This window comes from Serinus canaria, chromosome 1, assembly GCF_022539315.1.
Source record: "Serinus canaria isolate serCan28SL12 chromosome 1, serCan2020, whole genome shotgun sequence".
NCBI lineage: Eukaryota > Metazoa > Chordata > Aves > Passeriformes > Fringillidae > Serinus > Serinus canaria.
The window spans coordinates 94,934,670-94,949,141 of NC_066313.1; the positions used below are offsets into that span (position 1 = coordinate 94,934,670).

A 14,472-nucleotide genomic window follows, 5' to 3' on the forward strand; every position below is an offset into this window, starting at 1 on the left:
GTCTCATTAACTGGGCCTGCACTTGAATCAGAAAACCAATTAAAAAAATTAAAGCAACAGAATATTCCACTCAAAGAGTGGAGTTAATGCAAAAGCCTACCTCAGAAGAAAACACTTGCACCTGCACTGTTCAACTCCCACATGAATGACAATTTAATGTGTTCTGGCACAGAGATTTGATTTATGTACACAGATGCCCTAAATGTCACAGTCCAAACCAAGGGTCTAGCCCACACTGAAAGCATTGTTAACATCATTGCTCTTTAGTCTCCTAATTTTTTACTATATCAAGTACTAAATCAATAGTTAAAATGTAAAGAGGGTTTCTTTAATTTCAGAAAGCATATTAAATACAAATAGCTCAACATCAGCACTTGGAAGTGAGTGGGATTTTTCTCAAGAAAAATGTGGAGAAGACAAAAACATTGTGCTCATTTCTATATGGCAAGCAACTCTGTAAGACAGGAAAATACTGTATTTTACATCTATCTCAAGACACACTGCCAGTATTCTAAAAATCAGCATGTGAAAATTCATGATAAATGGTGTCACAGTTAAACTCCCAGCACACCACTCCATAAGCAACTTGTGCACATTTTTGTTTATCACCAGCTTCCCCAAGCTGCCCCCCTCAAGGCTTTCAGGCCAGGTGTGCCCTGGCCAGTCACTGAGGTACTGGTGTGAACTTCCTGCGTGGGTCAGCTCTTCTTCACTCCTCAACCACAAACTAAAACAGCCTTCCCAGCTAAAATGAAAACCCTCAGTTTTGGTGACACAGATGAGAGCCACTAGCAATCCTCACTTTGTTTCTTTTCATGGACTTATCTGAAAATTGCGCTGCTGCAACTAAAAACAGAATCTGCTAACTACTAGACATCTGTTTTATAAGAAAAAATTTAAAAATAAATATTTACTGTATCACTAAATAATATTTTAATGGTATCTCCCACAGTCCTTCATGGTGCTATAAAGGCTGGCCATCTCAAAATGAACTGGTTAAGGAGGTAATTTTAATTTGTGCTCTCAATAGTGTCCCATTGCATTTTCTAATGTAAAAAGAATATAGTGTTTGCAATTAAGACACAGGCCTAAAACAGATGATGCACACTGGTGTTTAGTGACCTACTATTGCTAAAATAATGAAAAATGTGTTTTCACCTGTACTTGCAGATTTCCTTTCCTTTCCTGCTTTTCCCAGTGTACCCAGACCTGAGAGACTGTTACGCGTCTTACCCCTGGGACCCTCTGCTAACTGAGAGTCTCTTTGTTGAGCAATTGAAAAATGGGATACCCAAAACTCATAAAAATAAACTAATGGCAGAAAAACAGCAACCTTATTGCTCTCTGAAAGCCAACAATGGGAAATACAGTAGACTGGAGACAGCCTACTAAATAATTTATGACATACAGCCCGTTTCAGAACAATTTTTTTTCCCTGTTAGGTGTGCATTTACACATAAAAGTCACACACATGGAAAATCTTATCTGGTCTAAGAGAAAAATAGTCCCCCACCCTTCCATTTCCTCAAGCTCAACACTACTGTGAGCTGCTACTATCTTCTAAAGAGATTGTGCTATTGTTTGCCCTAATTCTGCTGAATCCCAAATTGGGTTTTAAGTACACTTTTGAAACAATCATTATACCAACACAGGCTTTATCTACCACTTTCATTGCTTGCATCTCAGCAGATTATTCCTCAAAAATCTGCATTTGTTAAACACAGCATTACACAATGTTACTTCATTCCTAGTCACAAAACTTTCAAAAAAAGGGAGAAGTCCTCATCTAAGACCACATGCTACATTAAAATACCATATTTTGTGTTTATACAAGGATTACTTGTTCCCCCAGATTTCAGTTCATTACTATGGACCATGCAAAATGCCACAGACCACAGAAGCTACATTTTCAAATGGAAATTTTTATTGATTAATCAGGCATTGAATCAAGTATTGTAAAATAAACAGATTTTGTTTGTTAAAAAATGTCCAGAAGAATACTATTCATAGCAAACTTGTTTCCTCATTGTCATACAGAATACGAAATTTTCCAAGAAACAAGAAAAAAGGAACACCTGACTAATTGCTGTCACTTTGTCTGTGTATATACATATGTGTGTGTATACACAAATTACACACTGTACTTGTGCATATGCTGGTGTGTGAATACCCATACATATGTGTACATATATACACAAACATATATGCACAGAGTACTGACTGAGTTAATAGGACATGGGAGAAATGTGGCTTAGCTCCAAATGAAGTATTCTGTGTTAAAATAAAGATGGTACAGCAAGGTCTGTAGATGAAAGACCATCCTTTTTCCATTGGCCTAAACCACAATCTGTCTTTAGGCTCATGCTCTATCTTTACAATGAAAATATGTCAAATCATTTGGGACCTCTCCAAATTCACGGTATTATTTCCATCCAGCTCAATCTCTGCCAACATTGTATAAGCAAACACTGAGCAGTGTTTTCAGTTTATCCACTACTGAAATCAGCTTCTAGATCTAATATTTGTTGCAAAAGAGAAGACACACAGCCTTGCTACATGTACTTTGGTAATTCACTCTTTCCTTTTAGGCAGAAACTTGGCAATAACCCTAGAATAAAAGTCCTTTCTTCATGCATCCTTTTATCACTGCTTTGCATCAGATATCTTCTGTCAACTCATTTTCAAAATTTTCATACCATCTCAGCTAGCTCCCAAACATCTCAGGCCAGGTCATCTGGGCATTGTATATCAGATTGTACCAGTAGCATGGTACTCAGATTTAAAATGTGATGCTTGGGGACTGATTTACTTTTTCATTTTTGAGGGTATACGTTTCTTGATTATTAATGACACTATGATACACAGTGAGGTTCACTATATGTACACACTTTGTCTTTTTATGTCTACTTGGGAAAGATCAGTGGCTCCTACCTGTGAACTATGCCCAGCTGAAAGCCATGGTATCAGCAATGTACTGCCAGATTTTTCTCCGTTTAATTCAGCAGTTAGCAGGGCATGTAAAGGGAAATCAAAGAAACATGGAAAGGCATTTATTTTCTATTAAAAAAACCCCAAACAAATAAACAGGCATGTACATATTCTCCTCATCTTGTTTATAAATTTTTGATATAATCATAAGGCAAACTGTAGTAGAGCTTTGTACCTGGAGAATCAGTATTTAAAAAATCTGAAGCTGAGCTTGGGACCATTTTAGTTTGGACCCGTTACTGAACAAAGTGCATTAAAGCATCTTTTTCAAAAGACACCTAAAGCATGGTTATAAATTACAGAGCAAATCTTTAAAGCTGATATTCAATTTATCTTTTCTCCACACAGGCAGATATTCACCACTTGCATAGTAACAACAAAACACTGCAGGAAAACCATTCTTTTAAAGTTGTCATATGCCTCAATCATCTCCCAAAATGATCATTTGTACATAAACACTGCAATAATTACAAAAAGCTTTTATCTGTAAAGGGAAAGAGAAAAAAAATGCACCTGATTCAGCTCTGAGATAGAGTACATAGAACCTCTATTGCCTTCACTGAAGCTCTTCTACCAACACCAGGAAGAACACAGGGTCTCCCTGTGCAGATTTCTACGGCTGCTGAAAGCTTACTCGTTACTTTTCATTCACAAAGTGAACTGTGCTTTCCCAAACAACCTGGGACAATGATAATTGTGAGCAAACTCCAGCTGCAGTGTTTCTCCATACAGCACATGCAAAACAGATTTCCTTGCTTTGTTATAGACACTACACAGTGCATGACAATGAAACATTTGTATTTCATTTAAAACCAATGGTAAAGTGGCGCATGTCTCACTTCTGAGTAGTTGGCTGGGCTTGCTATGTTGAACCTTGTAAAATCAGCAATAAGCATTCACATGTCTGCCATCAGAACCGTGACATCTTCTATTACAATCAATCCTTAAATGATGCCTGCCGTGCTGTATCAAATTAGTCTACAGTCAGACCTTGGATTGGCTGTTCTCCTCCAGTGCTGCTGATTCTCAGGGATGGTATCGGTCTTCCACATCCTCAGTGAGTCTATAATGCTTCCCAAAGATGAAAGTGAAGCACTGGTAGATGGGAATAGTGCCATCAATAAAATAAATCACCAGATGATTTATCCACTCACATTTCTAGGAGATACTCCACATGTTTTTTATGAACAGAGAGAGCATTGCCCTGTGAACAGAAGTAAATTAAACTTTATTCTTTTGCTGGGTTGGTGAGCTCCACTTCCTCGCTTGCTTATTTTTGTTCTTTTGGTCTGCACATTCCCATGTGCAAAGTAGAAATTGAGAGCTCTCACACTCAACAAGGCTGGTAAGGAGAGAACTAATGTTGGTACAAGTAAAACCTGCAGTATACTGACTTGTCCACTATGCAGTTTTCATCTGTCCAATTTTCTTCTATTATCCACTGTAAAATAAAATTATTCAAAAGGCTAATGAAACTTTAATTAACAGGACCACCAATGTGCAAAAAAACCCCGCCCCCAAAAAAACAAGAAGTCACTTCCCAGATGTCCATACTAGGCTTTCACTTTTCTCTTTTTTTTCATTTTTATAAATAATTTATAAATCTTCCTGTAAGAGATGAAATACAAAAACCAACCAAACAAAACCAACTGGAAAAAAAAAAGTTCTAAGATATTAAAGCCACATCTTGTCCTTCAGTACAAAATACACAGGAAGAGATTTTCTTTCCTTGTCAGTTTTGCCCAAATTTGGCAGCATTGTCTGGGATGCCACGTGGATCCGCCAGCTCTGGGTGAGCTCCTGGTGGCCCCGCCGGGCCGCCCTGGGAAGATGTGCCCTCCTACCTTTTGGCTTTGGGCAGTCACGCCAGCTGCTCGGAGGAGTCTAGGTGGTCAGGGATAGGCAAGCCAGTTATAATGGTCAAACATTTATTCCACACCGTGAACGTGGGGCACACTGGCTGGCCAAATGTAATGTCAAAAGTGTAAAGGTGTAGGGAGTTCAAAGCATCATAAAAGGCAAGGGAACCGTTGTCGTAGTCCAGCAAAATCCCGACCCGCCGGAGGTGAGGCGCGGGCTCGATGGGTATTTCTTTGCTGTTGTGCCGCACCACCCACGTGTTATTGCAGCGGCAAAGCACCCAGGAGGCAGAATTCTTTCCAATCCACTCGTGCTTCGGTGCTGACTTGTAGGAAATACCAATAGCATACCTGCAAAACAAAAGAACATCTCAAGGAAACAAATGCTTCCTGCCATTTTGTCTCTCAGTGAAGTCAAATGTTAGCCCAGAGGACTTGCTGGAATGCCCCTGCCTCTTACTGCCGTGAGTTAAGCTCTAATTAAATGATGTTTCACCACAACATCTGCACAGGCTTAATTAATGCTTTGTCTCTTTTGGGTCTGAGAGGTCAGGGAAATTCATGGTATTATTTCTAGTTTGGCAGCTATGGAAATTTTTTTGAGGGCTTGTTTCTGATATTGAAAAGGAAGATTGTTGAATACTCAGCAACTCAGGGTTTAAATCACTGGACCTCAAATTTCCATTTCCAACAGATGAATAGAGAGGAATTCATTGATTTTAAAATACGCTGCTATCTGTCAGCTAATCTGATCTCTCCTTGCTCCTTTAATATGTGGCCATGAAGAAGGAATGCAAGAGTAAACATCAAAGGACACATGAAACATCTCTCTCCACGCTCCCTACCCCCCATTTTGCCATTTTCAAATATGTTTTGCCAGATGTTGGTGTGGTTTTCAGATTCAAATGAACATTTTTGAGACTGGGTTTCAGGCCAAGTTAAGCAACTGTAGGTGAAGACATTTGCTCTGCAAACCATAATTTATGGCAAGATGTGCAGGGCAGAAGGATTGTGAAAATATTCTCATTAAAGGATACTGAGGAAAAATACCTGATTTGTCATGTATAACAGAAATGTAAAAGTTCCTCACGTTCTAGAGACACTGCAGTATTTGTTGGACTTTCAACCAACAGAGATTAATCTGCCATAAGGTTTTTTTCCCTCATTCCTTAGCACTGGCACAGACAAACAGCATTTTACTTCTTTGAGACAGAGGGAAATACCTGAAGACCCCACTGATTTTTCCACTCCATTAACTTTCATAGTGATGCCTTTGAATACCAAAGGATAACATCTCTTCCATTGACTAAAGGCCCTCTGAAATACACCCCTGTATGACACAGAGGATCATTCAGGAGTGAAGGAAAGCAGTCTTCTGTTTCCTGCCCCTTGCTTCATTCCCTGGGGCACAGACCTACAGCTCTGCTGCTTCATGTCCCCTTCCCAAAAGCAAATCTGACCTCTGCCCCTGTTAAACTGGATCATCAAGTTGTCCTCAGTTTTATTTATTTTTCGTAGTGAAGGACAGAAAATCTTATACATTTAGTAGAGAAGTGATCACATTTACAAAGTTATCTATGTAAACAAGATGAAAGTTTTTGATCCCTCTAATTAGAAAAAAATAATTATTAAAAATACAATTAATAATTAATAAAATATAATTAATAAAAATCTTAATATAGACTGTATGTAGGTTTAAAAAAACAACCAACCCCAGCTGTGGAGTAAAAGTCCTGTGAAGGCTACTAAATACAAAGATGCATAATCTGACAGATTTATTTCTGGACTCCAAAAGTGCTGGAGATTGGGAAGCTCATCTGACAAGCTATTTGAAAATACATGCTTGGCCTGCTCTTATAGAATTCCTGATGTCTCTGCTCCTGGTCTCTGTCAGAGAAACTGTGCCAGCACCTGTGTGGTGGGAACCAGTGCTTCTTTCCACATCTATTTTTATATACGTACCACGTGCTCCCGCTTATCACCACTTCCCAGTAGTGCCGCCCGCTGTCGATGAACACGTTGCCAGCTACGCCGTAGCTCCCCTGGCTCGTGAATCGCTCTGGGGTGTGACTCTTTTTGGATGAGGTTTCATCCCGTTCCACTGTCAAGTTATCATGAGACACTTTCAATTTTCTATGAGCAGATTTGGGGTCCAGTTTAAATGGCTGACCTGGAGATGCAGAGACAAAGATGACAGAAGAATGGTTTGGCTTTGATTTTTAAAAGGAGAGTGGATTAGCAAGCCTCTAAGAAGCCCACAGGATTACATAACCATATTAATTTCCTCCTCTCAAACATTCTTGAGACAGACTAACCTATCCTGCTCCCTGCAGTAGCTAGTTTCTATTGCATTGTCAGTTTACTGTCAACTTCATTGTGCACTAACTTCCCCGTATTGATAATCCCTGAAAAGAGCCCTGCATAATCATCGTGTCCATTATCTCTGACCTAGAGGTAACCAGAATCCTCTAATTCTTGCATGTAATTGAAACCAATATACATGCTAATAAAGGTCTGAGGGTTGCTTTTTTCACAGCATATTAGATTTAGAATAACTTGTGTTCTAATAATTCTCTAGGGGCAAGGCTCCATAATAACATCTTCATCATTCCTACAAAAAGTATGTTATCAAATCCCACAAAATGAGTTTGAAAATAAGAACAACTAGACTTGTCTCTTTGTTCACTGACAGCTTTATTTGTTACAAGCACAGTCAACAATTCAGGATTGCTTTGGAAGGATGCCCATGTGGTGCTGGATACTGTGCATTAAAAGGAAGGAAGTGAACTGTAACTTGGTCCAAATAATATGGTGCAATAACATTACTCAGGCTGTTGCTCTTGGCATGTATCTTCGGCTGTAGCACAAGGTTTGTAGACAATAACAGGAAGCTTTTTAGTAAACCAAACCTTGTAGATATATAAAGCCCACCACAATTCTGACAGGCTTGCTCATTGTGTCAGAAAGCAGAATGCTCATTTACCTCCACCAAGAGACAACTAGAAAAGTACAACTCCACAAGTGGTCCAGAAAAGCACTTTCCTCTTCCTACTGGCTTTCATATCAAGGGGAAAAACATGTAATCAGAAGATTTGTTGGCATGCACAGAAAATTTAAATTAGATCTCTCATGAAGCCTGTGTGAGGCATTGGCGCATGTACATAAAATAAGATGTAGACTGTTCAGGGTTATCTACTTTTGCAATGTGCATTCAGCTACATATTATGACCAAACTTAGAATAAACCCATCGCAAAGTACTTGGGAACTATTTCTTACTACCTGACAGCAGTAACAGCCTCCTGCCTGCCTTTCTGACTCCTTAGTAGCCTTTGTTCCCTTGAGCAGAATCTGAAGGATGTCTCTCTGTACTAAATTGTATCTGGTCACATCACACAGGTTAATAGCAAAGAGGACGAAATCAGAAAGATGTACATGCCATTCTCATCAGACTCCTTCTTGCCCCTCTTCAAGCATCCTCCCCTACAATAAGCAGGTTTCAGAAGATGAATAAATTCCAGTGTTTTTTTCCCAGCCCTCAGAACTGCCCATGATGGCTACATGACTGAAGGATTAGCTTGTGCAAGAGGAAAAAACAGCTGAAAACTAGTCTTAAAAGTGCTATTCTACATCTGCTAATAATTTGAGTAACCATTGTTTTTTTGAAGTGGGATCTCTGCTAGTCTATCACCTTGCTGAACTCCATAAAAAATGAGGGGGTTGAAGCTAAGTTTTCCAATGTCCTAAAAAAGAGATAATTTTGGAGGATAAATTAGACTAGCAATTATCTTATAAACACTACAAAAATAAAATGTTTTACTGCAAACATAAGAAAAGTTTTTGCTTTGTAGAGGAAAAAGAATAGAGAGGATATTAAAACAAAACCACGAAAGAGTATTTTCAACCATTTCACGTATAGTGGTTTCATTCCTATGTGATATTTCCAGCGACCAAACTACAGATGTATCTCTCAAAAAAACCCCCAACATATTTTCTGCTCTAAAGAAGACTAAGGCAACCTTGAATTATATTAAATAAGTAGCTTTCATTTTGGAAACCACTTTAAAAAGTTGAACTTCTCTGTCCACTTGTATTTTCCGAAGATCAGACCTAAAAAGGAAGGCCAGAAAGGAGAGGACTCCGTGCATCCTGATCTGTTACTCACTGTTTGTCTTGAGCTTGCCAGGCTCGCTGCTGCGGCTGCCAGCCTGATTAATGGCCTTGACAATGAAGATGTACTTCGTGCCACTCTGTAACCCATGCACCGTGTAGTGGTTTTGTTTGATATTAGGAACAATCATCCAGCTGTCGGCTGAGTTGCATAAACCTGCAGTTTTGAACAGAGCACATCAGTCATAGCACATGAAACATACAGAGGGACATATAGAGCATTCCCAGGCACCCAATGACCAATATGAGCTCTGCATCTGTGCCTTTTAAAGCGTTGTTACATTTACTGAGCCACTGCTCAAAGCCGCTAATTCATTTTATCAACCCGCAGCCAAGGCACCTTTTAAATTCTTGCCATGTGAAGTGAACCATAAAAAGTGGGCATTTAAGAAATGGCTCAGTGGAGACACTAGCAGTCTGAGATTTTTCATATCCCAGCACAAGGAATTCTTTATTGCTTAAGAAGGGGAGGATTATGGAGATCCCATCAATCTACTGTTTGGATTAATGAACTCAGTTTAAACCTCAGAAAACGAACGTGAGCAGTAAAGCCAGGAGGGCTGGGGAGGCACCTTTGCTGACAGTCCCCAGGTATGCATTCTTCAGAACCTGAAGCAAATCATGGGAGGCCAAACAGGGTAGAGCATGGGCTTCAGGGAAACCTTTGGCTCTTGCACTTCAGACTTTGCCAGAAAGTAATCTAAGCCAGTAAATTTAATGGATGCAACTTTTTGATTTATGTCCTCATGCTGAGATGCCAGCTGGGAAAGAGATGGAAAATTTTCCATTTATAAACTTTTTTGGTTTATATTTGGTTTACATTTGATGCCTACCACACAAGTATAACACACAGGAAATAAGTAAAATAAGTCAGTACCAAGATCATAAACAAATCAGGAAAATACCCTATTAAAATGAACTTTTTAATCTTCATAAGTTTTTCCTACTGTGATATAAATGCAATGGCAGTCAATCACCCATACATACAGTTCCATCACTGTATATTTAGAACAGCTCCTGGTCTAATGGATTCCCCAGCCTCTTATTGTAGATGTTTACATAAAGAAAAAAATTTTACATTTATGAGGAGTATATATCTATTCACAACATTTTATATGGTTATACAGCCAGAAATAGACAGATGCAAGTGGAAGTGTAGGGATGTGTGCACATATCCAGGGTTGGAAAATGTAACAGAGAAAGGCTGACAGACTTCTTGGCCTCTGTCTTTACTGGGCACAGAACACATTATGGAAGCTGATGTTGTTTACAGACAGCTTTCAGCTTTTAACAAATGTTCTAACAGCAAACTACTCATGAAGACAATCTTTTACAACTCAGTAGTAATTCATCTTTTCACATGAGAAAATTTGAAAACTTTAGTAAAATAAAATGTAAAGGCTACTGGTTACAAAACTTGAAAGAAACAGATCTGTGATACAGGTTTTCAAACTCATAGACAATTCATGGCCGTACAGTGAGATTCCTTCCTAATGTGATATGTGCTTTTCATAAAGATCATTAGAAACATAATTTAAATTCCAAATTTCAATCTAAGTATTATGATGTTTGTGTCTCAAAATTCTCTTGCAGTACAAAGCATTTTGTAGAGGCAGGTAGAACAGAGATTCATCCTGCTGTGCAAATGGGTAACTATGGGACAGTTTCAGGTTAGATTTATACTATCTTGCCACCTAATGAAAAGCTACAATGCCTAACTTATTTTTCTGTGCTCTGAGGAAAGGCAGAAAAGAATAAGTAGTTTCTTTCACTTTCCCAGTTGTGAACATCCTTCCAACTGCAAATGCCTCTTTTTTTCTTGTCCACAGAGGAAGCCTAGGTGATCAGCATAGGTGAGATCTCAAATTTCAGATATCTAAAATGATGTGAGATGAGTCACCCTATAGATAATTTATATAGATATATATATACGATTGTATAGAACAATTATCTGCCTTTTTCACAAAGAGAAAGAACCCACTTTATACCCCATGGTAACCCCACCACTTGTAGTGAACTGCTTAAGGCAACATCCGTCCATGTCTTCTCTCACTGAACCTTACACACCAAATTACTTTTATTTTTTTAGGCTGTGTGTCAATGGGTTTCCTATGAGGAAGAAAGAAAGTAAAGGAAGCAGCTTCCTGACATAAAATATTTCACTGACTATTCAGAGGAAATCTCATCTTTTCCCAGTTTGCCACAGATATTAATTGCACACTCCTGTACCTGAACCAACACATTGACTTTGCATTGAGACTATCCCTTACTGGTGTTATTGCAAAATAAATTAAAGTATGTTAAAATAAAACAAAATTAAGCACTGGTTTTGAAAGAAATTTAATATGATCAAGGAGTGTTTAACTAAAATGCCTCTGATAGGATATCAAATAACATATGACAATAAGCAGGATGGATATAGACAGTGGTCCTAGAATGTCTTCTCCAAGCACATGCACACTTTGAAAGCAAGTTCTGTAGTATGTATAAGCCATACATAAACTGACCATCATGCAGACATAGAAATGCCTAGAGTTTTGCTAACTCATCTAGAAACTAGTTTTGTATTATTCACTACAACTCTCTAATGGGCACATATTTTTAAGACTTTCATTACACTTTCCATTACACTTTGTAAGGAGCAATCAGAGGCTGATTGCTCCTCAACAAAGTATAAAACTTTGATCCAAATAAGTAAAGGAACTGTTGCATTGCTATGAGTCTCCTCTCGTGTTCATCCCCTCCTTCTGGGTATGTGGATTTATACATACCAAATAATCACTGAAGGCCTTACCTACCCTAGACCTTCTGCACAGTCAATAGAGAGATCCATTGGAAAGTTAACATTTGATGGCCAAGGTCAAAATAGAGTATTTCATTTGAATTCTATTTCATACAGGAAAGATTATCTCCAAATGTGGCCATGACCTACCTCATGTTCTAGAGGAAAGCTCTATCCTCTTTGATGACAGAATAGGTCTTAGGTTTCTTTTCTTTGTCCTTCCACTCTTAGGCATCCCAGACTACTAATGTGCAATAAATGCTGGATGTGCAGTGACTGACTCGGCTTTTTTACTTGACAAACCTTGTTGTCTTAAAAAGCTCAGCTCTTGCCTATGCACCAAAGGGCCCAATGTGTTCTTGTGTTTTCTGACTGTAAGCTCTTTGATAACAGGCTTTAAATTGTACTTTGATTCAAAAATCCTGGGAATGAAGTACTGATGATGCCAAACTACAAGTCCAAACTCCTTCAAAAGGGAGAATAGTTACTCGTGGCAGCCAAGTTAAGCATTTACTTATGAAAGAATAATTTGTCACTGCATCAAAGGAATTTGTCTCCAGTTATGCCCTGTCAGGACAGCCTTTCTTCTCTGAATACAAAAGAATATGATTAAGGAAGTTCAGGGAAATGAGCAAGCAGCCTGATCACACTGGCATCCAGGGGAAGTGTTTGCCCTCTCAGTCCCCTGCAGGTGGCAGCAGGTGAAGTGGAAAAGTACACATCTCCTCACTGGTGCAACAGCAGGAGCCAAGGGTCTCCTATTGTACCCACTCCTAATCCAGGCTGCATTCAGGTTTCTTGTTTCAAAAACCCAGGGCTTTTTACAGGGTTATGCAGATGGTAAAACAATGTATTTTAAAACTGTAGCCTACAAAAATGTAGAGAATTTAAATTACATCCTGGAACGGTGCAGTGAGCACAGTGACGTCCATACAGGATGTGTGAGTTTTCAAAACAAGTTTCTCAGAGTCTGGAGGCAATAATTTGTAAAGCTATTTCCCTGGTGTTGGCTGTTGATGCACTTTAAAAAACAGATGGGAAAAATCCCAAGGTGTAAATCCTCCTAAAATTTACACTAATAGATTTTAATAAAATATATTTTCTTGAAAACTGGAAAAGGAGCACAAAAGTCATCGGAAGGTTATTTAATCTCTTGAGCATTTTAATTATTGTAAAATGTTTTATTTAAATAAATTATTACCAATTCAAATGGGTAAAGCAAATAAGTTGGTGAAAGTAACAAATAGCTCTCCACCACCACTCTTCATTCCCATCTGAAAAAAAATTGTAGGATTTCTGAAAAACAGATATTTTTTTTTTTAAGAAACACAGTCTTTTTATACTTTTAAAGATGCAGAAATTTTCCTGGTTTTATCCCAAATTTGTTTTTGTGCCATTAAAAATTCTCACTAAAATCTCTAGTAGAAATCTGAAGATTGTAAGGAATCTTATTACATTTTATTTTTATCAAAATAAAACTTCCAGAAAGAGGCAAAGTCTAGAATATTAAAAAATATTTGGTGAATCATAAATTCACTATTTTTCATGGAAGCTTGGGCTCCTATTGTCTTAGGTCCTTCCAAAAACTTTTATCCTCTCTCAAAGGAAGAGAAGTCCAGTAACAATCAAAAGGTTCTGACAGTAGTACACTGTATCCTTCACAGAGTGATTTTTTAGAAATTAGACTATATAACTAATTATCCCTGATTTCTTTTACAAGGTAAGAGAGAATGATTTGCTGCTCTTCATCAAGAAGGGAGAGATGTAATTTTCTTGAAGAATCTTGCATCAGAGCTAGAGAAAAATTTGAACCATCCTGAAACACACTTTAACAAATCCATGATGTTAAAAAAGGGCATACTCAATGAATACTTCAAAATCTATTGAAATGGGATAATGAAATTATAATGCATGTTAGTTAGCTCGTGACAAAGTAATCTTAAAAGCTTTTACTGTATTCAGATTGCAGGTGATTAGCTGCCTCTCAGAAATGCAAATGTACAAATGGTATAACTCTGAGGACAACTGCTTTAGTAAAAGCCTACTTAATCTAGAGCTCCCTATTGCTCTTATGCACAGAGCAGGTCTGCCAAGCATTCAATAGCCAAGAAGTTTGGCCACATTTGGAAATAATCTTTCCTGTATGAAATAGAATTCAAATGAAATACTCTATTTGGACCTTGGCCATCAAATGTTAACTTTCCAATTTTTCAGTTAATAAAAAAGAATATAGTTGGTTATGTTGGATAGAAAGTATACTAAAAAAACATAGCATTGCTTGTTTTTGTTACTGAATTCTTAGCAATCTCTGGATGATATATGCCTCTGGTGGGGGAAATGTACTGTGAGTGGAAAGTGCAGTCAGGCTGGCTGTGTGGTTTAAGAAACAGATTCCAAAATAACAGCCTCCATTAGCACGGTAGGTGGGTATGTATGCAAAGTGATTCCTATTGTCTCCAGGGAAAAAGCTTGTGGGTTTAATGCACTACTTCAGCTACTCCCTGGTGGCTAATTCATAGCTAAAAAACCACGGAACTGAAGTCAATCTATGAGCCTGTTTACATTATCTGCTATATGCAACACACAATACCAATGGGAATTTTTGGGATGTGACAGAGAAATAAAAATACAGTTATGTGCAACAGCATGCATATGCCACAAATTCGAGGAAATTT

General features: G+C 38.2%; 1 protein-coding gene across 5 annotated transcripts in view; it reads right to left on the reverse strand.

Annotated features, from left to right (window-relative positions):
* Positions 1–705: 705 nt before the first annotated feature.
* Positions 706–14,472, reverse strand: part of MID1 (midline 1) — a 241,567-nt gene continuing 227,800 nt past the window's right edge. For 3 of the 5 annotated variants that reach the window (XM_050978094.1, XM_030235020.2, XM_050978105.1), the window contains exons 8-10: positions 9,011–9,172; positions 6,810–7,017; positions 706–5,198 (exon numbers count right to left, since the gene is read on the reverse strand). In XM_050978094.1, coding sequence (XP_050834051.1) covers positions 4,850–5,198; positions 6,810–7,017; positions 9,011–9,172 — 719 coding nt within the window. In that variant the 3' untranslated portion in view covers positions 706–4,849. The remainder of the gene's footprint in view (positions 5,199–6,809; positions 7,018–9,010; positions 9,173–14,472) is intronic. The other 2 variants (XM_030235021.2, XM_009089646.4) reach the window with 2 other exon arrangements.